Genomic DNA, 21,616 nt, shown 5'->3' with positions numbered 1-21,616 from the left:
ACAGTGGCGTAACTGGGGCAGGGCTGCGGGGGCTCGTGCCCTGGGCGCCGCTGGCCACAGTACAGGCCCGCTCTAGTCAGCCAGTGTAGTGCAGACCGCAGCACCGGCGGCGATGTGTGTGTTCCAGCAGCCAATGAGAGTCAGACAGACTCATTGGCTGCCGCGCCCACTGCCAGAGCCGGGCTGGAGCTCACTCATGAGCTCTGCCTTCTGGCTCCTGCAGTGGGTAATGGGAGAGACATCATGACGTCTCTCCCATAGTACCAAGCGGGAGGACGGAGGAGTAGACAGCGGCGGGCACGGCAGGAGTGGTTATTCAGGTAAGTCAGTGTTTTCTGTTTTTTGTGTGTATGTCATGTTTTGGGCACTACTGGCACTGTATCACTACTGGGGGCACTGAATAGGGAGGACCACTACAGGGGGCACTGGATAAGGGGCACTGCATAGCGGGGATCACTACTGGGGGCCTGCATAAGGGGGATCACTAATGGGGGCCTGCATAAGGGGAACCACTACTGGGGGCCTGCATAAGGGGAACCACTACTGGGGGCCTGCATAAGGGGGATCACCACTGGGGGCACTACTGGGGTCCTGCATAAGGGGGACCACTACTGGAGGCACTGCATAAGGGGAACCACTACTGGGGGCACTGTAAAAGGGCACTACTGGGGGCCTGCATAAGGGGGACCACTACTGGGGGCACTGTATAAGGAGCACTAATATGACCCTGCATAAGGGGGACCACTACTGGGGCACTAATATGACCCTGCATAAGGGGGACCACTACTGGGGGTACTGTATAAGGGGGACCACTACTTGTGGCACTGCATAGGGGGCACTGCATTAAGGTGCATATGGAAAAGAATGTTCCCAGAGTGACGAGAAAGGGGTGTGTGCCATTTTCAGTGGCCACACCCCTTGTGACATGTGACCATGCCCTATTCTGGGCGTGTGCACATAGGGGGGGGGGGGCTCCATTTTTCAACTTGCCTTGGGTTCCAAATACCCTAGTTATGCCACTGCTACTGTATATGGAATAGTTCAAACAACAACAAAAATATTTATCAGTGTTGAGAGGTTCTACCCCACCAAAACAAGTGTCATTTTGGCAGCTATGTATGATGCAACATATATTCCTAAACAATGGCATCAGTTGCAATATAATCTATTGTCAAAGTACGCTGTGCAAATAATTTCCATTATTACACTTTTATATTTGCCAAAACTGAAAATAAGGAAATTCTGTTCTTGGTGCCTTCAAATATTATAAAACGTATATTATATTATTATCCTGAGATAAATCCAGAGACAGCCACCCAGTGTAGTGGAAAAAAATGTGGAGCACTAGAATTATAGAAACTCCATATATTTACTATATTACCTAAAATCCACAGCAGCTCAAAGCTTAGGTTGTTCTTAAAGAAAAAAAAATAGGTACATTTATTTGCTCATTTTTGCTATATGTAATGATTAAGGAGTATAGCATTATCTGCTGGGTTTTTCATAGTAACTTATAGTAACTCAGGACGTCATAACCTGAAGTTGAATGATCACCAAAAAGTAGAATAAAAACTCATTGCCTCCCATCAGGTGTAGTGCAATTATGTTTCAGTATATAGTAAAATCATTAAATGGATAACAAAGGCCTCTTTTTAAAATCACCAGCAAATAAAAAAATCTCATCTCAAACAAAATAAGGGCGTTTTTTTTTATCCCATGGGACTCCTTAAGCAGTAATACAATAAACAATATAATTACAGTGTACACTTTTACACGCATCCTCCACATACACATGGACAATTTATTGTTTCTCATGATAAGCCACTATTGCTTTTCTCTTAGTTTTCTTTACAATATAAATTTATCCACATGGTAGCTTTACAGAAAGTTATTAGATTACATTTATAACCATTATGTAATGGGATGGGACATGGTGTAGATATTTGTGTAGAGCAGTGCTTTTTAAATAATGGTTTGTAAGAGACTAGCACAAAAATTCCATTGCCCGCATTCATTGTAGCTAAATGTTCTTCTTGAGCTAGTTTTGTTTGGATGAATTGTCAAACAATTGTTTATGACTGTGGAGAATAATCTATATACATACTATAGGAAATTATAATTCAATTTTATTATATAAATTATAATTGTTTACAGTGACCAACGTCGAGTGCGATCAAATCTGTTTCCATGTGTTTCGCTTTCTCCTTCATTAAATTAAGTCACTGAACATGTCCAAACGTACACAAATGTTTTTGCAATCCATGTATAAAATAAACAAACTAAAGTGTCTTACTGCATTTATTTCAAAATATACTTTTTTTATCTTTAGGTTAGTGAAAATATTTTTTTTCCTATTTAAAAAGGTGCAGTAAAGAGATATCAGAGGAATATTTAAAAAACCTCCAGTAAATGTCTGTGTACATAACACATATACATGGATAGTACACACTACCAGTGAATAGTATTCAAATACACCCAATATTTACAGTTTTGTCATCTACATTTTTAACTCACAGCAGCCAATTTTTAAACATATAATGGTCTATTCATCATCATTTAATTTCTACAAGAGCATTTTTATCTGCTTTTGTAGAAATTAAGTTTTCGGGCCATTCATCAAATAGGTAATGCAGGAGATATTACAGTTATCTCCTGCTTACCTTTCTCTCCCAGTATGGCCCGCTGTCCCCATACACTAGTATGGGGACAAAATTCATCAAGCTCCAAAAATAAAATATTTTCGGAGCTTGACTGCAGGAGCATTTGCCTTTTGGATCCCTCTGCCCCTGTTCGGCTCCTTCCGTCAGACGCCGGGCCTGTAGGTCACGCATGCGCACTAGTTTCACTGCTCTGAAAGGAAAAGACTCGGGGGAGACAGCCGATTTTCGGATCAGCTGTCTCCAATGATGAATTGCTCCGGCGCTTGCGGCGAGTAGGAATGTTAATTATCGGGTTCCGTTTCAACCCAGAAATTAACAATGAATAGAGCCCATAACCATCAAACACATTCTTTCTACAATGGAAATAAAATATTGTTGAGGAAGTTCTCCCAAACACTGCTGCAGAAGTTCCCACAAAGGTCTTGCACATGTAGGGGAATATTTATCAAACCTTCAAAAGAGTGGAGAAGAGAACAGGTTGAGAAGTTGCCCATATCATCCAATCAGTTTGTAGCTATAATTTATCAAGTATAATCTTTAAAATGACTGGTAGAATCTGATTGGGTGCTATAGGCAAGGTTTGATACATCTCCCTTAAATATGGAGACTGCGCGGGACATTCTATGATTTGAAGAATACGGCCTTGTTTTTTTCTCAAATGTAGATCTGACAGGTATGTTTGGTCATTATCATCTTGTTGGATGAACCCTTGACCAACTAGGCATAGACCCAGAAGGTATTGCATGGTGCTGCAAAATTCTATGCTAGCCCTTTTGGTTGAAGATGCAAGTCACTCTGTGCAAGATGCCAGACAATCACGTTTCCTCCTCCATGTTTGACAGTTAGGGGTATATTTACTAAAGTGCAGGTTTTTAGAAATGGAGATGTTGCCCATATCAACCAATCAGATTCTAGCTTTAATCTTCTAGAAGGCTACTACATAAATGTTAAGTAGAATCGGATTGGTTGCTATGGGCAACATCTCCACTTCTAAAAACCCACACTTTAGTAAATATATCCCTTGGTGTCACAGAGGTTTATTTACTTCCTGGCACTTTTAAGTTTAAAATTTAAATGTGCTTCTAATAATAATAATAAAAAAGGGTGTGTTTTACTGTTAAAATCATCGTCCTTAGTAGATAAACCCCACACACTGAGATTCATCAGTCAATGAGACCATCTTCCACTCTTCAGTAGACAACTATCCTTTTTCATTGCTGCAGAATAGCTGTAAGTTGTTAACCCATTACATGATCCCTGAACAAGGCTTTTTTTAATTTTTTTTAACTTCTATCAGTTTACAGCTTACCCTTGTACCATTTCAATTTATTACTGACCTTGAATTGCTTACATTCGGAAAAATGGGAGTGTTCTAAAACTTTCGAATAGTACCTTATATATAACGCTAGATATTCACATGCACGCACACATGCCCCTCCACCCCACATACACAGACATACCCCTGCACAAACACTGATGTTATACACTGCTTATTGGGATTATTTATCTATCATATATATATATATATATATATATATATATATATATATATATATATATCTAAAGGAGTTGTTCATACTTTCCCATTATACTGTTACCTCTGTTTGCCATGAATATTTCCAATGCTGTATTTTGCAGAAGATAACGTCGTGAAAATATGGCACGAATCTCTGTAAACATCCATTTTCCATGCACTCCCTCGGTGTAGGCGAGAATCTAGGAAATTATAAAGAAATAATTTATTTACTTCAATTACTACATTTGAAAACCAGTATCTAAATTTGCCACACTAGGTAAAATTCTGAATCAGAAAGTTGAATTATACTTTTCAATGTACTTAGGGCAGGCCTACAAATCATTAACAATAATGTTCGCAAGAAAGAAAATTATGACTAGATTGTAAACTATTTAGAACTTTAGATATTTGCCAAGTCCTAGGATTTTAATACAAGTAATACAAATTGGAAACAATACTCAGTACTTACAAAATAATAAACTGATACATGGTATAAGAAAAAAAAGGAATTGCTATTTGGATTGGGACACAAAAAAGATGATCGCTGTAGCTGGAAGTAACAGTTTTGAAGGATGTTACAATAAATGTAGCTTTTAATGATAGATTGAACACAAAAACACGTCTTAATAAGGTTGAAGCAACCTCACAGTAGTAGTTGTGGAAATTATCCTTCTAGATATTACACAAATGCAGATAATAAAGACACATGTATATTGTGTACACCCACATATACTGTATTATATATATTTCTATACACTAACTTTTTCATTCTTAAAAAGAATACGATTTGATTATTAAAAGAGAATACAATGTGTTTGAGAAGAGTGCTATATAAAAATATTTTCTTTTTCAAGTCCCCCTTATAGAGCATGCTATACCTAGACTTCTGTTTTCTTCTTAAAGTACTTGCACAGAGCAATAATACCAGATACTAGTAAATGGTTATTGCATATGTGCATCTACTGTATCTATATTGTGCATCACTGAGAAAAGAAAAAAAAAAAAAAAAACATTTATCAGCTACCTGAAAATAGTTGTTGATCCTATCAGACAAGATTAGTTTCAAATGAGGCCTCTGCTCCACCATGCAATGCAATCATCCCCTTCTACAGAAGTACTTCAAAGTCTCCGGAGTTCAATTAAAACTGGATTATATGTAAGACTGTCTTCTGTGGGACTTTACTCTATACATTGACAGCACCCTAAACAGAGGTCCAGTCCGCCAATGAACTCGTTGGCATGGAAACTGCATTTCTACCTTTGCTCAAGTGTCATCATGTCAAGTTTAATGGCTGTGAAATATACTGCAGCCTTTACTGGTAAAAATGTGAATGCACCAAATCCCACTCATGTATCTAGTACAAATATGCTACACAGTAACGTATGCTGTATAAACTCTGTGTACTCTGGTTGATCGCAAGGATTTCAATGTTGAAGTTTGTAAAGAGGCTAATTTTTTCCCATATGCTCAGATAAACAGAAATAAATAAAACATATGTTATAAATCACATTTACGTGTTGTAATTGGACTATGTTAATATCAAAATGAGCCAGGTGGGAAGCACAAAACTTCTGTAAATCTACAATCCTGATATTGCTGATATAAGGTGTGCATTTTACCTACTGCCCAGGCCAAATGAAACCAGACACAGGATATATGTTCCCCCGTTGGAGTATTTATTTTTTTTATCAGATCAATCCATGGGGTTAAAGCAGTGTTCCCAGTTAATGTTTATGTAAATTGGAGAGCAAGCATGAGCCCCACACAATGCATGCTGAAAGACCCAGCTTTGCGGTGGTTTGTAAAGGTGCTACAGAGGCAGCTGATTTGCAGAACAATAATCAGACATAATCAGCTGGATAACACATTTAACCAACTTCAATATGTCTTAGCTGTAGCTCCAGAAATAACTGGAGGTGGGTGAGCAGTTCTTACAGCAGTTGTACCAGCTAATCGTGGCACAATAGAAAGCTCTGCTCATAACTATACTTATGAACTTGACTTATAACTGATAAATGACAGTTCAACTTACGGCTTTTTGTAGCACTTTAGGTCTATGACAACCTCAAACTATGACAAGGCAGCTTTAGTAACTGAATCCAGTGTGTTAACTGAAGCCAGTGCCATTAAAAACAGTGCTAATGTATAACATTCACTGTAGTACCATTTAGTACTAATTTCCCTACCAGCAACGTAGGTGATGTTTATTTGGTCTTCCAAGAGTAAAAATAACACAAAACTATTGCATGTCCAGAGGTGAATATGTATATGGTACATAGACAATACCAGTAGACACAGAAAATAATTGTTTCCAAAAAATGCATTGCTTCAGATATGAGAGGAAATCTATTAGAAGAAAAATTACCATTAAAACAGAAATAATAACATGGAGTAGATTTATTTGGGTAGTTAGGCAGTGGACATTAAAGAAAAGAATTCAATAAATCCAGTGAATTGTGTATTGATCTGGCACAAAAGACTTTAGTATTGGGTGTGTAACATGCGCTGGTAGATAGCTGGAAACATCTGATGTTTTCTCTTCTGATTACCGGAGGAGATGATAAGGCCCCAGCAAATGATGTATCAGCTCATTTTATCTTATCACCATGGGGCTGGGTGACAATGAAGTTCATATTTCACTGAATCCCATTGAAGACTGGGAAAATTACTTGACCTCTTGACCTGAAATTTCACAAGAGAACAGAAATGCTTCTTCGGCAAGGCAATGCAATATTTCACATGTCAACCTTTAGTCTGCTTTTAAAAATTAATTTCTTTTATATTAACCAATGCTATTGATATTTTCATAAAATGCCATTTGATACATGAAGCAAAGAATGCCAAATTGATGTTGTCTTAGATGGGTAAAACTATTCCTTTAAAAGCTAATGTTGCAGACAGATTTACAGCAAGTAAAATTCCTGTTTCATTGCGTAATAGTTGTGCAAAAGAGATGCACCTAAAGACCCGAGCCTGTAAATATTTCAAACTGTCTTTAGTAGTAACTTATGGTTTAGTTTCAAACTTTGATATAATAAGATATTAATGGAGGAAAAATGCAACAAGTCATAAAAGTGTATGTGACCAGCCAGGGTTGGACTGGTCCACAAGGGTACAGTGGAAATCCCCGGTGGGCCCCGCCCCTTCCTCTAGGGATCAGGATCCAGACTGTGTATTTAAAATACACATTGTTACTCTATTAAGCTTAATTATTAAATACATGTGATATAATAGAGCATTCCCAAGACTATGGTGCAGGGGTGTTTCTAGAGAGGAGGGGGCCCGTGTGCAGTCTCCGACAGGGCCCCCTCTTCTCTGCCCGGCGGCCGGTAGTGCACTGAACCGTGCGCGGCCAGCGCCGGAGTTATAGACTCTGGGCACTAGAGTGTGCCGAGAGTCTATAGTGGATGCACAGGTCCACGGCCATTTTCCCTGTACTGCACATGCGCAAGCGACGGGAAAATGGCCGCTGCGGCCATTTTCCAGTCGTTTTGCAGCGCCGGACCCCTGCTCTGACTTGGGACTCCGGAGAGGCAAGTAATATTATGGGTGCAGGGTGTGCGGTACGGGGCACCCCTGGACCCAGGGGCCCGTGTTCCCCGCACACCCTGCACCAATTATAGATATGCCCCTGCTATGATGCATTCACCAGAGTGCATTGCTGTTTATCAGTTTGCTAGATTATCATGCATGCACCTTCAATATTTACAATATTTATAAAGGGGCCCAGACCATGCACTCTCTAATAGTTAGCCAAGCCTCTATGGTGGCTGGCCACACCCATAAAGCATGGGGCCCTACCACTGCATTCCACCAGTGGGTCCGTCATGCCCCAAGACAGACACTGGAGCCAGCAACATTGCATTGCAAAGATGCAATATAATGCAGCACTGGAAAACATTTGTATATAAAACACAGAAAGCCAAGCAGCCCATGCTCTTCTCTATCAGTGTGCCAGAATGGAAACATGGAAATGGGGAAAATTGAGCAGGCAGGGTTTGTTTAAAGTTTGCTGGGCTGGGCTGATGTCATTCATCAAGTTCTGAAAAAGTTTTTCTTTTTTTGGGAACTTTGTAGTGTAACTGTACACCATCCTGAGATGGTGTACAGCCCCCGAATCCTATCACAAGCTGACGTTTACATGGCAGCTTGTGCAGCAAGTCCTCCCTGCAAACGTATCTCACATGCACAACCGGACCTCTGAGCTTTTCAACTTGGGAGTGCCTGTATACCGACACAAGGCTGCGTAGTGCCTGCTGGAAGTCAGCTGTGATAGAGAGTCCCACAGGCCGGGTTATAGCAGGTGCTGGCCAGCCAGTGCTGTCCCCTGTCACCTGATGCCCTGCCATCACCTGAGGCGGTGCCCAAAGTCAAGCTGCCTGATGATTGCGGGTAGGAATCCTGAAGCCCCGCTGGATCCCCAAAACAAACAATCTACTAATAACACTACAGAGCAGCAGCTCACACAGCACTAGGAGCCCTAGAAAGTCGGCTTGCTTCCGATGGGGATCGCGGCTGCTGTGCATTTCTCCAGAGAATAGTGCTACAATGCTTGTGTAAGCCCCAATATCATTGCCTGCTTTATCAGAGAACTGAGCACAGATTTGGGGGATTTTTTTCCCCCGTAATACCAGAATGTGAATATGATCAAACACATCAGGTCCTAAAAATAGCCTTACTATAAATCTCAACAGTGTATCCTGTATAACTTCTCTCAGCTCGGATATCCGCTGTCTCAGGGCTGCCATCAGGATGTTGGCGCCTTTTAGATGCAAGTTTCACAGGGCCCCACAATATTAAGTCTACTACTAATGCAGCTATTGAACAGCTTCCCTTTAGACCTGCTAGTTATACATAGAGAGAGAGTCTAACAGACTTTTTACAGATGAGAGCTTGCACCTACATCATTCTTGAATATTCCTATCTCTCTCTCTCTATAGGGGTAGATAAACTAAGCCTTGGAGAGGCATGAAGTGGAGAGAGAGAGTACAAACCAATCAGCTCCTGTCATTGTTCAAACACAGCCTATAATGTGACAGTTAGGAGCTGATTGGTTGGTACTTTATCTCTCCACGGCTTAGTACATTTCCCCCCATCTCTCACTGGTTCCTTCACTTTGTATGGCCACAACTTAATGCACTAACTTTTAAACGCACTGGACCTTGTAACAGACAAATAAGACACATGACAATACACATCGGCCACATACTGATAACATGCTTCATTGTACCAGCTTCGGCATTGGGGAAAACTATTAACTTAGGAATTTCTTCGGCAGTATGATAAGACTGTTTACAACAAACTGCTCAGCCACAAGAGTATATTGCCAAGCTCACAAACGCTTCAGGATTAGCACTCTACATTGTGCGGTACCAAGCAATAAAACCTCCTCTATCTGGACTTTCTGCCCTAAGCACGTAAAACTGACAAAATACTTCTATTATTTATAATAATGTAGTAAAACTGGTGCAAAGTAGTCCATATGCTCCCCTAGTAACTGGGTAAGGTGTTATAACCAGAGTTGCACGCAGTACTCCCTGAAACACTCATGTTCCTTTTATTCTCTCATTCATTATTTGATGTCATTACTTTGAGGTCATGGCTACCAAATTGGCGCTATTACTAGCAAGGTCTGTGGCAAAATCTTAAGTTAACTTCAAATTTTGCTACTGCTTTTTTATTAAACACAAATCATGAACTACTTTGATGCAGAACATATTTAAACTTAGAAACTAGATATCTGGAAAAGTAACCCCCATCTTTTGGCTACAAAACTGGCAACATCTCTTATAATAAATAAGGCTGGCTGATATATGAAACTTGAGAAATTCTCCTGCTATTACTAAAACATTTAAGAGAGTTAAGGAAAGTAACCGACATAAGAAGCCAGAGTCTAATTTAGGAGCAAATCAACAGTTGCCTCTGTCATCGTATACTGTAGGGTGGCTATAGAATTACCTGGCCTGTGCTCCGAAAGTAAACACTATAAATCCAATCCTGCATGCAACCACCAGTGGTGCAGAATGCATGGACAGCAGAGTCCATCACCACTGCAGTGTAAGTCTATGAGAGATACAATACCAGTACTCACTCTTTATGACTTTGAATATTTGTTGCTAGGAAGAGACAGATTTAGGCGGAAGTTATCACTATGCACAAAGTCTGCAGCAACCCCCATACTAATATCTCATAGGAACCTTTATATTACACAGAGATATTAGAACACAGGTAGCACCAAATTATTTTTAAATATTTATCAGTTTCGAAGTACTTTACCAAACACAGCCCTCCATCATCATGGCATCATGTGCTAAGGTTTTACTATACTTGCGGGTTCATTACGTGGAAAGATCATTTCTCAAATCGTATTCGCATATTAAACTACATCTTACATACGGATTCATGAAAATGCTTAAATAGCGACAAATATAATATATTCCAGCGACTATTATTAGTAGATATATATATATGGATCACAAGGGTTCCACAGCCCAATGCATAAGCTTAAAAAAAGCACAAGAATAGAGAAGATAAGAACATAACTTGAGTTAAGTACATATATAATGAAAGTGTTCAAATTACATAATAACATGGAAAATACAGAGGCCATGCTTGCTAGTGCTTACAATATAGGGATAACTCTGCATTATTTCTATAGTTTCTATAAGGGTAACAGTGCTAATCAAAATAATAGCAATAATAAAGATATGGTTAAGGTCAGATGTTTGATAGGATATAAAATATTATACTATGGATAATACTCATAGTAAAATAATAATACAATTAATAATAGTAATCATTTGATAAACACTGTGCCAGGAATGTGCTCTAGACCCTTATGGTTGGCACAAGCTTTAATCCCAATGACTTATATCAAAACAAATGTAAGACAAAAGCAACTTCCCATAAACCCAGGCTGTTACAGACATGGGACCTCTGACTGATTTTGTAACGCGCAATGTTCATTATTCGCACCTCCTTATCTCAGATACCACTTCATTTTATAGGGAAGGTAATAATAAAACCCGCATCCATTATCCTCTTACTGATATAGTCAAGTGGGAATGGTTAATAACAGGCTACAAATTGAACTTCAATCACCTAATTTCCTTTTTCTCTTTTTAAATGCAACCCGCATTAAAATATTACTTGGAAATATAATTTGTTTTACAGGCAACCGGGCACTGTATTTATGTAGGCTATGGACGTTAAGTGTTTTGAGCCCTTGTATTAAATATATCCACTGTTTCCTTTATCTATAGTGCTAAAACATGATCTCATTTTATTACAGTGCAATAATACAAGGGGCTTATCTTCCTGAACACAGGGCCATCAAGTCAGCCTAATAGTAGGCATTATACAATAGGTCATTTATCTTGTTTTCAAATTTTTGGTTGCAGTGGTTACTTTATGAATTGGTACATTATTGTGGATGAAATTGCTGCCTATTTAAAAAAAAGTTAATCTGTTTACAAGCAGTCTTATCTTTAAATGCCAGAGCTATTAGGAAACATGTCCATAACTGTCAAGAAAAGTGAATTAAGGGAAAGTAGGGAATATTACACAAATAAAAGCCATAATGATTTAAGACACTTCTCAGTAAGTAGACTGTTGCTGGATCATAAAATGTCTTTACAATTGTCCAGATTTTAGCAAAGTATGTAATAGCGCTGGTTTGCTTATTGGCTCCCATTGCTGCTCATTTATCACTCATGCTTGTTTACCAACCAAGTAATGTGTGTTTTTACAGTTCAATTCAAATCATACCATTTATTTTATAAAAGCAAAGGTGCCAACCAAAATGACCACAGAAAATTGCAATTTCTCTAACAGATCTGAAAGACTCAGATATCGGGACTTCTATGCGCTGCTAAAATATAGCATACAAAATAATTCTCATTGTTTTACCAGACAAGGCAAGTCCATTGTCTTCCGAATATTCAACACCGTAATGCTGAGACTTTGGGCCTGATTCTGAGACGGGAGCAAAGCAAACAAAAAGCAAGTTACTTTGTATCTGGAACAAACCATGACGCAATGCAGGGGATGCAAATAGATTTATTGTTTTTCCATGTAGCCCACAAATACTGGACAGCTTTATTTGTGCATTGCAATTGAGATTTGGGTTTAGACACGCCCCCCCTACCCCCCAAATCTAAATGTGTCTGCACATTTCAAATCTGCCCCACCTGCAGTGCATCAAGGTGCACAGTTACTAGCTCTTTTTTGCTTTACACCCAACTCAGAATCAGCCTCATTACCTGGATATACAGTATAAGCTGATCACTATATTAGGTTTTGCAATAGAAAAGGAGAAAGCACAGGAAGTCACAGCTGACCAAGAGATCAGAAGTATATGAGGAGCATACAGTCCCCTGTCTTTCATTGATGTCTTCTGTGAGACACATTTGGACTCATGCAATAAACTCAGCTCTAGTTGTTCAATCAAACTTCTGGCATCAGCTCCTGCATAGAACCATATGACCATGTCAACTCATCCAATCCTGAGAGCATGGATGCGACCTGTGCCCTGCACTGTTATGTTTAAACATGGGCTACCCTTGAAAATCAGAGAACATACTCGAGGGTCTATAAATGAGAGAGTAGTAATTGCTCCTGTACAGACAGCATGGTGTCAATGCTGCTACATTAGTGCCATCTGGGAGAATAATGGAGCACACTCGTTATCTATACATGAAACACACTAGTCATATTATGCAAGTAAATAAAGAAGCAATTAAAGCTGTAAAATTATTCAGCCTATCTAGTCATATATTGCTGTCATTGTTTATCAGAGTATGAGTTTATCAAATTAATGAGGTCTCAGACAAATGGGCTGCCTAATGAGAGCTTATGAATGTGGCCCAAGTTCTGCTCCACTGATGATCACATCAAAGTGACGGAAAGGAACAAAAAGGGCCATCCCTGCATCCATTGCTCACAAAGCCACAACCAAAACATTTGCTCATAGGGACTGCGCTTTTACACATTCCCTCTAATGTGGAGCTAACAATATAAATCATTATTTCAATATGCAAAGCTTGCATGTGCTACACAATGAGTGGGTCTCACATATAAACATGACACGCTACAAACACGTTCTATAGATTGTAAGCTTGCGAGCAGGGCCCTCTTACCCTTATGTATGTCTTTTATGTATGTATGTATTTAACAACCCGGTATAATGTTAATGTTGATTCAAATTGTAAATCGCGACGGAATTTGCTGCGCTATATAAGAAACTGTTAATAAATAAAATAAATATATTCTATAAATAACAATTTTAATACATTTCTTCAAGTAATTGTATTCAATGCTCTTTATAAACAGATCTAACAACTGACATTGAAAAATAAACAAATCTATGTTATCCTTTGCCCCAGTAATAATAAAATTGGGGTTGTTCCAATGTTTGCTTGGCACTACAGCCAGCCCCACAGCTCCAAATATTCTAAAGACTCACAAATCCCTGAGGCAGAAATGGCTCTGTGCAGGGTTGTTGAAGGCAAATGGGCAGAATTGTGAAGGACTCATAGGAGCAGAGGGCCTGATTCAGACCCGGACGCTAAGCCGCCAACGCTCGCTATGGACGATTGTCGCCCGTCTGCGCATTCAAAGTACACGTGCGAGAACCAGTCACTGCGATCGGGAATTGTGTGCTCGTAGCACAAAGACTAAGCGCTACTTTGAGTTACAGATAGTGCAGTTTGTGGGTGGTAACGGGAAGGTGCTTGTGAACGGGAGAGTGGTGCTGTGAATGCAGGCGTGTCTGGGAGTTTTATGGGTGTGCATAATTAGCATGGAAGCGTCATTGTACACGTCACTTGGTTGTATTTCAGCCTGCAGTGATCGCAGAGCTTGCGGTGGGGTAGGGTCTACCTCAAGCACTGCGTGCTGCTCCGATGGTTATCGATGGTTCTGATTAAACACACTTCCTGGAGATGACGTGTGCTACGTAAGAAAAGTGGGCGTCTTTATACCGTCGTGCGCTCACTCTGCCGTCGCTCTCTAAGACATAGAGGGCGTCCTTATACCAGACAGTGCGATCATGGAATTTACATACCCGGCCCCTTTTGGCTGCGAGAGAGTGCAGCTTAGTGTCCGGGTCTGAATCGCCCCCAGAGTCGCCTTTGCAGAAGAGTATTTCCTTGATCTACAAAAACTTCCCCCACCCCAAAGTTATACTATTTTTAAATGACAAAGTTAAGTGGAGTTATACATTGAGTCAGTTCTCCTTTAACGTGAAACTATTTTCTGTACTTGTTCGGGGCATTCTTCATATGAAACATTTGCTACAGGATTAGGAACCAAAATCCAATTTGCCAGGTGTAAATACATTACTACACAAAGCAGACTTCATCATTTTTAGTTCTAAACCCTCAAGAATGATGTTAATGACATTTCTCTCCTTTGTCACCAGCCCAGGAGCTTACGTGCTATACTGTAACTGAAATATCCAGAATAAAGATAGAACAGTGTCTAGTGTGATTTCCACTGTGATATTTTTATTGTCATTTCCTTGATTACACTTTATACCAAGCATACTTGTTGTTTGTATTATTTGTCCAACTTGAAATATGAGCTAACAAAGTGCCTCTTTATCAAGTGTAACAAAATATATAAATATGGACTGTAGAACAGATGTTTAGCAGTGAAAAGAGCAGAAACAACTAAATCACTAGCTCAGTTCAAAAACGTAATTTTTAATGTGTATGGAGCACAGAGTAATATAATTAAGCTGACCTGGCATGTTCAAATGTATCCTATGTTTTCAGGCAATCTCATTATTACAACTGTTAAAACTATTCAGCTCCTGAACACAATGTAGAGGCATCTCTTTGTAACTAGTCTCACAGCTTAGCAATACTTTAAAAAGCAACTTTTCTCTGTGTTATGAGTTATTCATCTGTGACAATTTTGAGTCCAAATAAAAGCACTGGGTTTTTTTTTATTATTATTATTGGTGAAGCCTCATTGTTCTCTCCTCACTGGCAAAGCCCTTTTTGGGACATTAAGCCTGCATTTACCATAATACGGATTAAGCTCTTTTTGTCCCATTGCAGTGTTTGTTAGCAGGTTAGTCTTTTTACATTCTTCACAGCCTGCCTGCAGATTACCCTTTCGGCCTCACAAAATACTTCTGTGGATTTACGAAAATGCCAGCGTGGTCTTGGGGTTAATTGGAAGAAAAGTGAAGCCTTTAACACATTGACTCATTAAACATTTAGCCCACTACATGCTAAGCATAGAAGAAAAAAGATCAGAACAATAATAAGACTGCAGAATAGCTGGAAATAATAATAGCCAGTTGTTCTACAAATTGAGTGGCCTTCATTTGTAAGATAAATAAAGTTTAAATGTACAAAAGACCTTACTATAGCGACACTTGAATATGACTTACACAGACCTATAAGATAAACCAGGCTTGTCAATGCATTTGAAAACCGGACAAAAAGAAAAATGATACATGTTGTTCATTTAAATTGTGTGTAGCACGATATTCATATTTCGGCAGAGCCATTCTTGTCCCAATTAAATGAAGTAATCAATATACATATATGTGCTTACTTTATTCTATACTGCAAAATAAACAATCTTAGCACACAAAGAAATCCTTGAAGCCAACGGGATACATATCTTTAATATAGGGGTGTGGGAGCAGTGACATAAAAATATAAGGTCAAGCAGTACCAGGTGTGAGCAGCTTATACAGATTGAGTCTCCCATATTCAAAATGCTTGGGACCAATACATGCATATCATCATGAGATATCTTGGGAATGAGACCAAATATACACACAGAATGCATTTGTGTGTTATATACACCTTATACACACAGCCTGCAGGTCATTTTATACAATATATTCAATAATTTTGTGCATCAAACAAGGTTTGTGTACATACATGAAATTCATTTATGTTTCATATACACCTTATACACACAGCCTGAAGGTAATTTTATACTATATTTGTAATAACTTTGTGCCTTAAATAAAGTTTGTTTACATTGAACCATCAAAAAGCAAAGGCTATCTCAGTCATGCTAAAAAATATATCTGTATTTTGGAATATTTGGATATAGGAAACTCAACCTGTAGTGATGCCATGACACATACTTCTCATATTTGATAAAAAATAAAATAGAGTCACTGATTTTAATTGTGGCCATCAAAATATAACCGTCTGAAAATGTTGACATTTTCCAAATGTTTTATCACAATCATATGCAATTATGACATTTTAAAAATTATCAAATTTTATAATTAGATATAAAAAAATAATTTGCAATTAATGTATATATTTATAAAGGTCTCTGTGAAAGTTCAAAATGCTGAAAATTGAACCTAGATTATGTAGTTGGATTTTAATACTGGTTAAAATGCTAATGACAAGAAACCTCTATCATACAGAGAAGTGTATTCTAGTGACAGATTTACTTGCGTTTATTAACATAGCTTAAATATGGAATGGGTATGAATAGCCGCCAGTTCAAATCCCGACGCCGGTAGCCAGATGAGTGAACTGCCTTTCCCCGGTGGTGCCTAACCCTAACCCCTCCCTTCCAGCACCCTAAACTAAACCCTCCCGGGAGGGTGCCAGACCCTAACCTCCCCCCGGTGGTGCCTAATCATATCCCCCCTCACCGCAGCCAAATCCTAACCCTCCCGGGAGGGTGCCTAACCCTAACTTCCCCCGGTGGTGCCAAAACCTAACCACCCCATCCCCAGCCTAATGCAGATACTTATCCGGATCCTTCATTCAAGATTCCCGCGGTCGGGATGCCCACGCCGGTATCCTGATCCCCTTTGGGATAGGGGCATCTGCATTTTGCCGGGCGACGGGATTCCGGTGTCTGTATAACGGCGGCCGGCACCCCGTCCGCCGGCATATAAACTACATCCCCCTAAATATAATGTGAAACACTTCTGAATAGAAATTACATAATATGTCCATATTAAAAAAAGTGTAAGCATCCCAACTTCTGGTGAGTACTTTAATTAACTCCTTTTTCATCAACCCCTTCCCCATATGTCCAGCAATTCCATCTAGCAGCTCCAACTAAAGCCAAGAGCTGTCACGCATGGTGGATCTTGGACTAAGTCTGCCCATAACTCACAACAGAACTCTATGGAATCTCTTCCATAATGCTCTCCATGGACTGCACTTGTTTTCCCTGTAGTGGGTCACTGTGATTCAGCCATTTGCGATACATAGCAGGAAGATTTAATTGAAGGGATTTATAATTGTAAAGCACTAGTCATATGAGGTTATACTCTGCCTTACTTTTTATATTTTCTTCCAGTAGTGTCAAGTATATGATATTTTGTTATATGTAATATTAGCAGTACAATTCAAGCTGCAGCATAATGAATTAGACCGTGCAATGAATGCAACAAACAGAAATTGCTGTAAGAGCATGGTGTACTTTCTACAGTGGTCACTAGGCAAACACTCCATGCTCCATCTTTCAATGTTCAACAAGTTCTCCATAATTGTGCAGCCAGTTGTCATTCAAGCTAACCTTATCTGGCTTTTAAGTCTCATATTATTTAAGATAATATATAATTATATTATTCCACTTAAAAAGTGTACTGGCCATATGATATTTCCAACATCAGCACTGCATGATGGGTAAAACTCTTAAACTGGCCAGATACATTTCAATGTAAGCAGTGATATCAGGCAATTACTTATTATCGTAGTGCTCAGGTCCTTAAATTATCACAATAGATTAGAACAGTTTGATGATAATCAATCCCATTGTAACCAGGCATGTTGATATATCCCATCAGAACGTGACCAATATATATGCCAGTGTGTTTAGTCATCTTCCTGCCACACAGGCAGAATTATACAAAATATTGCAACAAGTCAGGTGTCTTGCAAATTGAGAATGTAAATAGGTTTCTCAGGCATGTTATTGGCAGAACATGTGCTCAAACTCTCATGAATGCTCTTGAACATGTATACCTGCCCAGAAAATGGCTAATTTCATCATGTGAAGAGTTTTATTTTGAATAAACAATGTACCTGTAACAAGCACTATGTATCATATGTTATGTTCAACAGAGATCAGTTTCTGAAAAATAGTAATGGGTGAGTAAAGCATCCTCTGGATTGTTTGTCATGTTAGTAGCTTTACTTAGAATTGGAGCAGCTTGTTGCATATTGGTCCTAGGCATGTATACTAAAAACCTCCCAAACTATTTTCACTGCATTAATTCAACTTTTATTTCTCCAAAAATAAGTTGAAAGAATAAAAAAAAAAAGCAAAACAGCCTTGCCAATGTAACATCTCACATAAATGAAACAAAAAAACAAAAACAAACTCTAGTCATGGCGTACTCTCGGTGGGGTCATTCCATGTCAAGGGGACCACCACCTGACCATCTCCAATTTTGATAGTTGCACCCACCCCCTACTTTGAGGGCCATAGCTATGCTACTACTGCATACTGTGAACTATTTTTTTTCCTAAGTTAGTCTGACATATAACCAACCTTCATGTAAAATTTTATCAAAATTGGTGATGTTCAGATGGGTACGATTTTCAAAACTGGTCCACTTGACATGGAATGACCCAGTGGCTATTTTGCAGATTGAGCCAAAAGTCAGACAATTCACTAAGAACTGGTAACATCACGTTGTGCATTATATATATTATATATATATCTATATATATATATATATATATATATATATATATATATCTATATATATATATAGAAATGTAGTCAGTAGCACCCATTGAAATGATGCTCTAAATACTGGATTTACCAATAAAATGTCTACCACCACCTTCTACAGGAAACACGTACTGTATAGTAAGTGGTGTTTTTGGAAAATTTGCATCCAGAGGTCTAGTATACTTTTGGATTCAAATACCAGAAACAGAAAGGGACAATCTATATGTTAAGCGAGAAAGCGTGTGTGTCTATCTCTCCGTCTTTTTGTTCTTTATGCGCGCCCAGAGTTTTGGATCTAGCTTCACCAAATTTGGCATGGTGATGTGGTTTGACCAGGATTAGGTGTTTGCCAAGGTTTGAACTTTGTCAGGGCCACGCACAATCACTAAAAATGGGGACACAAACTACACAGGTTCCAGGGCTGGCTCCAGTGGAAATTGTCGGTCTGCCAAAAACCTGTGAGAATGTAACAAAAGTATACTTTTAACCTCAGTCTGAGCAAACTTGATGACTCAGGCAAGTTCAAATGAAAATCAGAGCCTCTGTGTTTCCATGCAAGGGCGTAACCAGAGGCGTAGAGAGCCATCGCAGGCCCATGGGAAGGGGCGTTGCCTAAACACAGGAGGCGTGGCCACAGTTCCTTCGAAAAAAACCTTTTGCAGCTCTGCACACTGGGGAAGGGTGGGGGCACTGTGAGCCCCTCAGCCCGATGCAAATTCAGGTGGGGGTGCGATCAGTGTGATCGCTCCCCCCCCCTTCCACAGGCAGTCTCCCATTGCAGCCCAGCTGCGTGCTGGGCTGCTGACAGGTAAGAGGGAAGGGGGGGAGCAGCGTTTGAACTGTGCGTATTTGGGGCCAGGCGCCAGTTAATTACAGCTGGCACACTGGCAGGCAGCAGCAGACATGGACAGACAGCGCCTGCGCAATTTGAATCTGGTGCCGGCCACGAGCCAATCGGAGATTGTGGACCAGCAGCCAATCAGGAGCCAAAACTGCTGATTGGCTGCCAGTCCGTGAGCTCCAATTGCCTCGCAACCAGCGGTGCTGTCTGTCCAAGACTGCCTGCCAGTGCGCCAGCTGTAATCAGCTGGTGGGCCAGCACCAAATCAACATTGCTAACACCCGGGGCCCCCTTGACGGAACTGACTGGACAGGCCCACCTTGAGTGTGTGACTGGGTGCAGAGGAAGTGGTAGGCCACAGAGGCAGCTCGGGCACCGTAGCAGCCACACCCTTTGCACCCCCTGTAGTGACGCCACTGTTTGCATGCATGTTAGCAAACAGTGGGTTCCTTTTCAGGATCAATGGAATGGGGTTATAGGAGAGGGCAATTTAAACAAATAAAGGCGGAGGTGTACTTCAGAATCCAGTCTTCAACACGGGTAATGCCGGTGATCCCAGGTAGTTTAAAATATAGCATACATAATATTTAAAGAAGTTAATTTATACAAACTATTACACACAGCATAATATTCATTAGCAAACCAAGAGTGGGTATTTCTTGGCACCTGTTTAACCAAAATAACGTTTTTGTAGTTTGCACTCTAAACAAGATCTTTATTTAAACTCTTTTCACCAAACCTGTTTAATGTTATTATTTTAGTCTGCTTCTATTCCAGCTGAAGAGCAGAAGTGTATTTATTCAAGAAAAAAATAAATTAAAAAACACAAGTCTTTTTGCTGGGTGGCATTTCTAAAGTGTACAACCATCCAACAGTCAAGTGAAGAAATTGAAAAGACAACCAAAGCCCAGCAACAAAATGGTTAAAGACCCGGAATTATTGTTCTCCCAGCTATGAAGGTCTGCTAGATTGGGGCCAGCGTAAACATCAGACGCGTTAAGATTACTGCCTATTATCTCAATAATTCTCTCCGCTTTCCCCCTTCTAGCCTTTTGCTATCAACATGCGCTACTTAAAAAGCTTTCCTTTTGCTAAGGAGTAAACTTCTTTTAATCCGTCTATTATTGAGCTCTTAATTGGATTGGAAGCAGGGTGGTGTATAAAATAGCCTCCTTTCACTCTTTTCCAGACTTAAAGGTGAACTCTCCTGCAATCATGAATGAGTCTTTTTACACAAACTGCCTAGAATCTTTTGTTCAGGAAAAAAAAAAATTAAGCTGTTAAAGTGGATAAAAGAGAGAGAAAAAAACTCAGTGGGATAGTAGAGCTAAGGATGACAGTATGTTCATGAACAATACTGAATTAACATTACATTAAAGAAGCACACAAAATAAAAATATGGCTATTAAACTCTGTAAGTATAATTACTTATATAGATTTCTATAACATCATGGAAGAATCAGGAGAGCATTCACTCTAGTAATGGTGTAACCAACAAACAAATTGCTTCTTGCCTGAAGTAGCATCTAAACAGTTGCCCTTCTCACCGCTTCCTTAGACTAGTAAATATATATTAGTACACTATAAAAGGCAAATACTGCCACTTTAATCATTAAAAGGCCTGGAACCATACCAGAAATAGCCTTTAATAGCCTGTGTTTACAGTATTTAATGTATATATACAGTACACATGTAACAAAGTAATGTCCACACACAAGTCAATATTAATCTTTATACTACAGTATTAAAAAAAAAAAATTACAACATGTCTTAATTTTCATGAGAATTACAACGATCAAACTAAAATGAGTAATGTTGCCATGTTGATCAGTTTTAAGAATATGTAGCACAACAATACTGCAAGGACTTAATGTCATTCCTGAGAGATGCAGCAAGGCACACATTGCTTGCAG

At 39.4% G+C, this 21,616-nt stretch overlaps 1 protein-coding gene across 2 annotated transcripts in view; it reads right to left on the bottom strand.

Annotated features, from left to right (window-relative positions):
- Positions 1 to 21,616, bottom strand: part of LRBA (LPS responsive beige-like anchor protein) — a 626,758-nt gene that overhangs the window by 186,600 nt on the left and 418,542 nt on the right. For both annotated transcript variants that reach the window (XM_088448343.1, XM_088448354.1), the window contains exon 40: positions 4,259 to 4,376. In XM_088448343.1, the coding sequence (XP_088304469.1) occupies positions 4,259 to 4,376 (118 nt within the window). The remainder of the gene's footprint in view (positions 1 to 4,258; positions 4,377 to 21,616) is intronic.

This window comes from Taudactylus pleione, unplaced genomic scaffold (genome assembly GCF_031769625.1).
Source record: "Taudactylus pleione unplaced genomic scaffold, aTauple2 ptg000021l, whole genome shotgun sequence".
NCBI lineage: Eukaryota > Metazoa > Chordata > Amphibia > Anura > Myobatrachidae > Taudactylus > Taudactylus pleione.
This window is presented reverse-complemented; position numbering and strand designations above follow the sequence as displayed.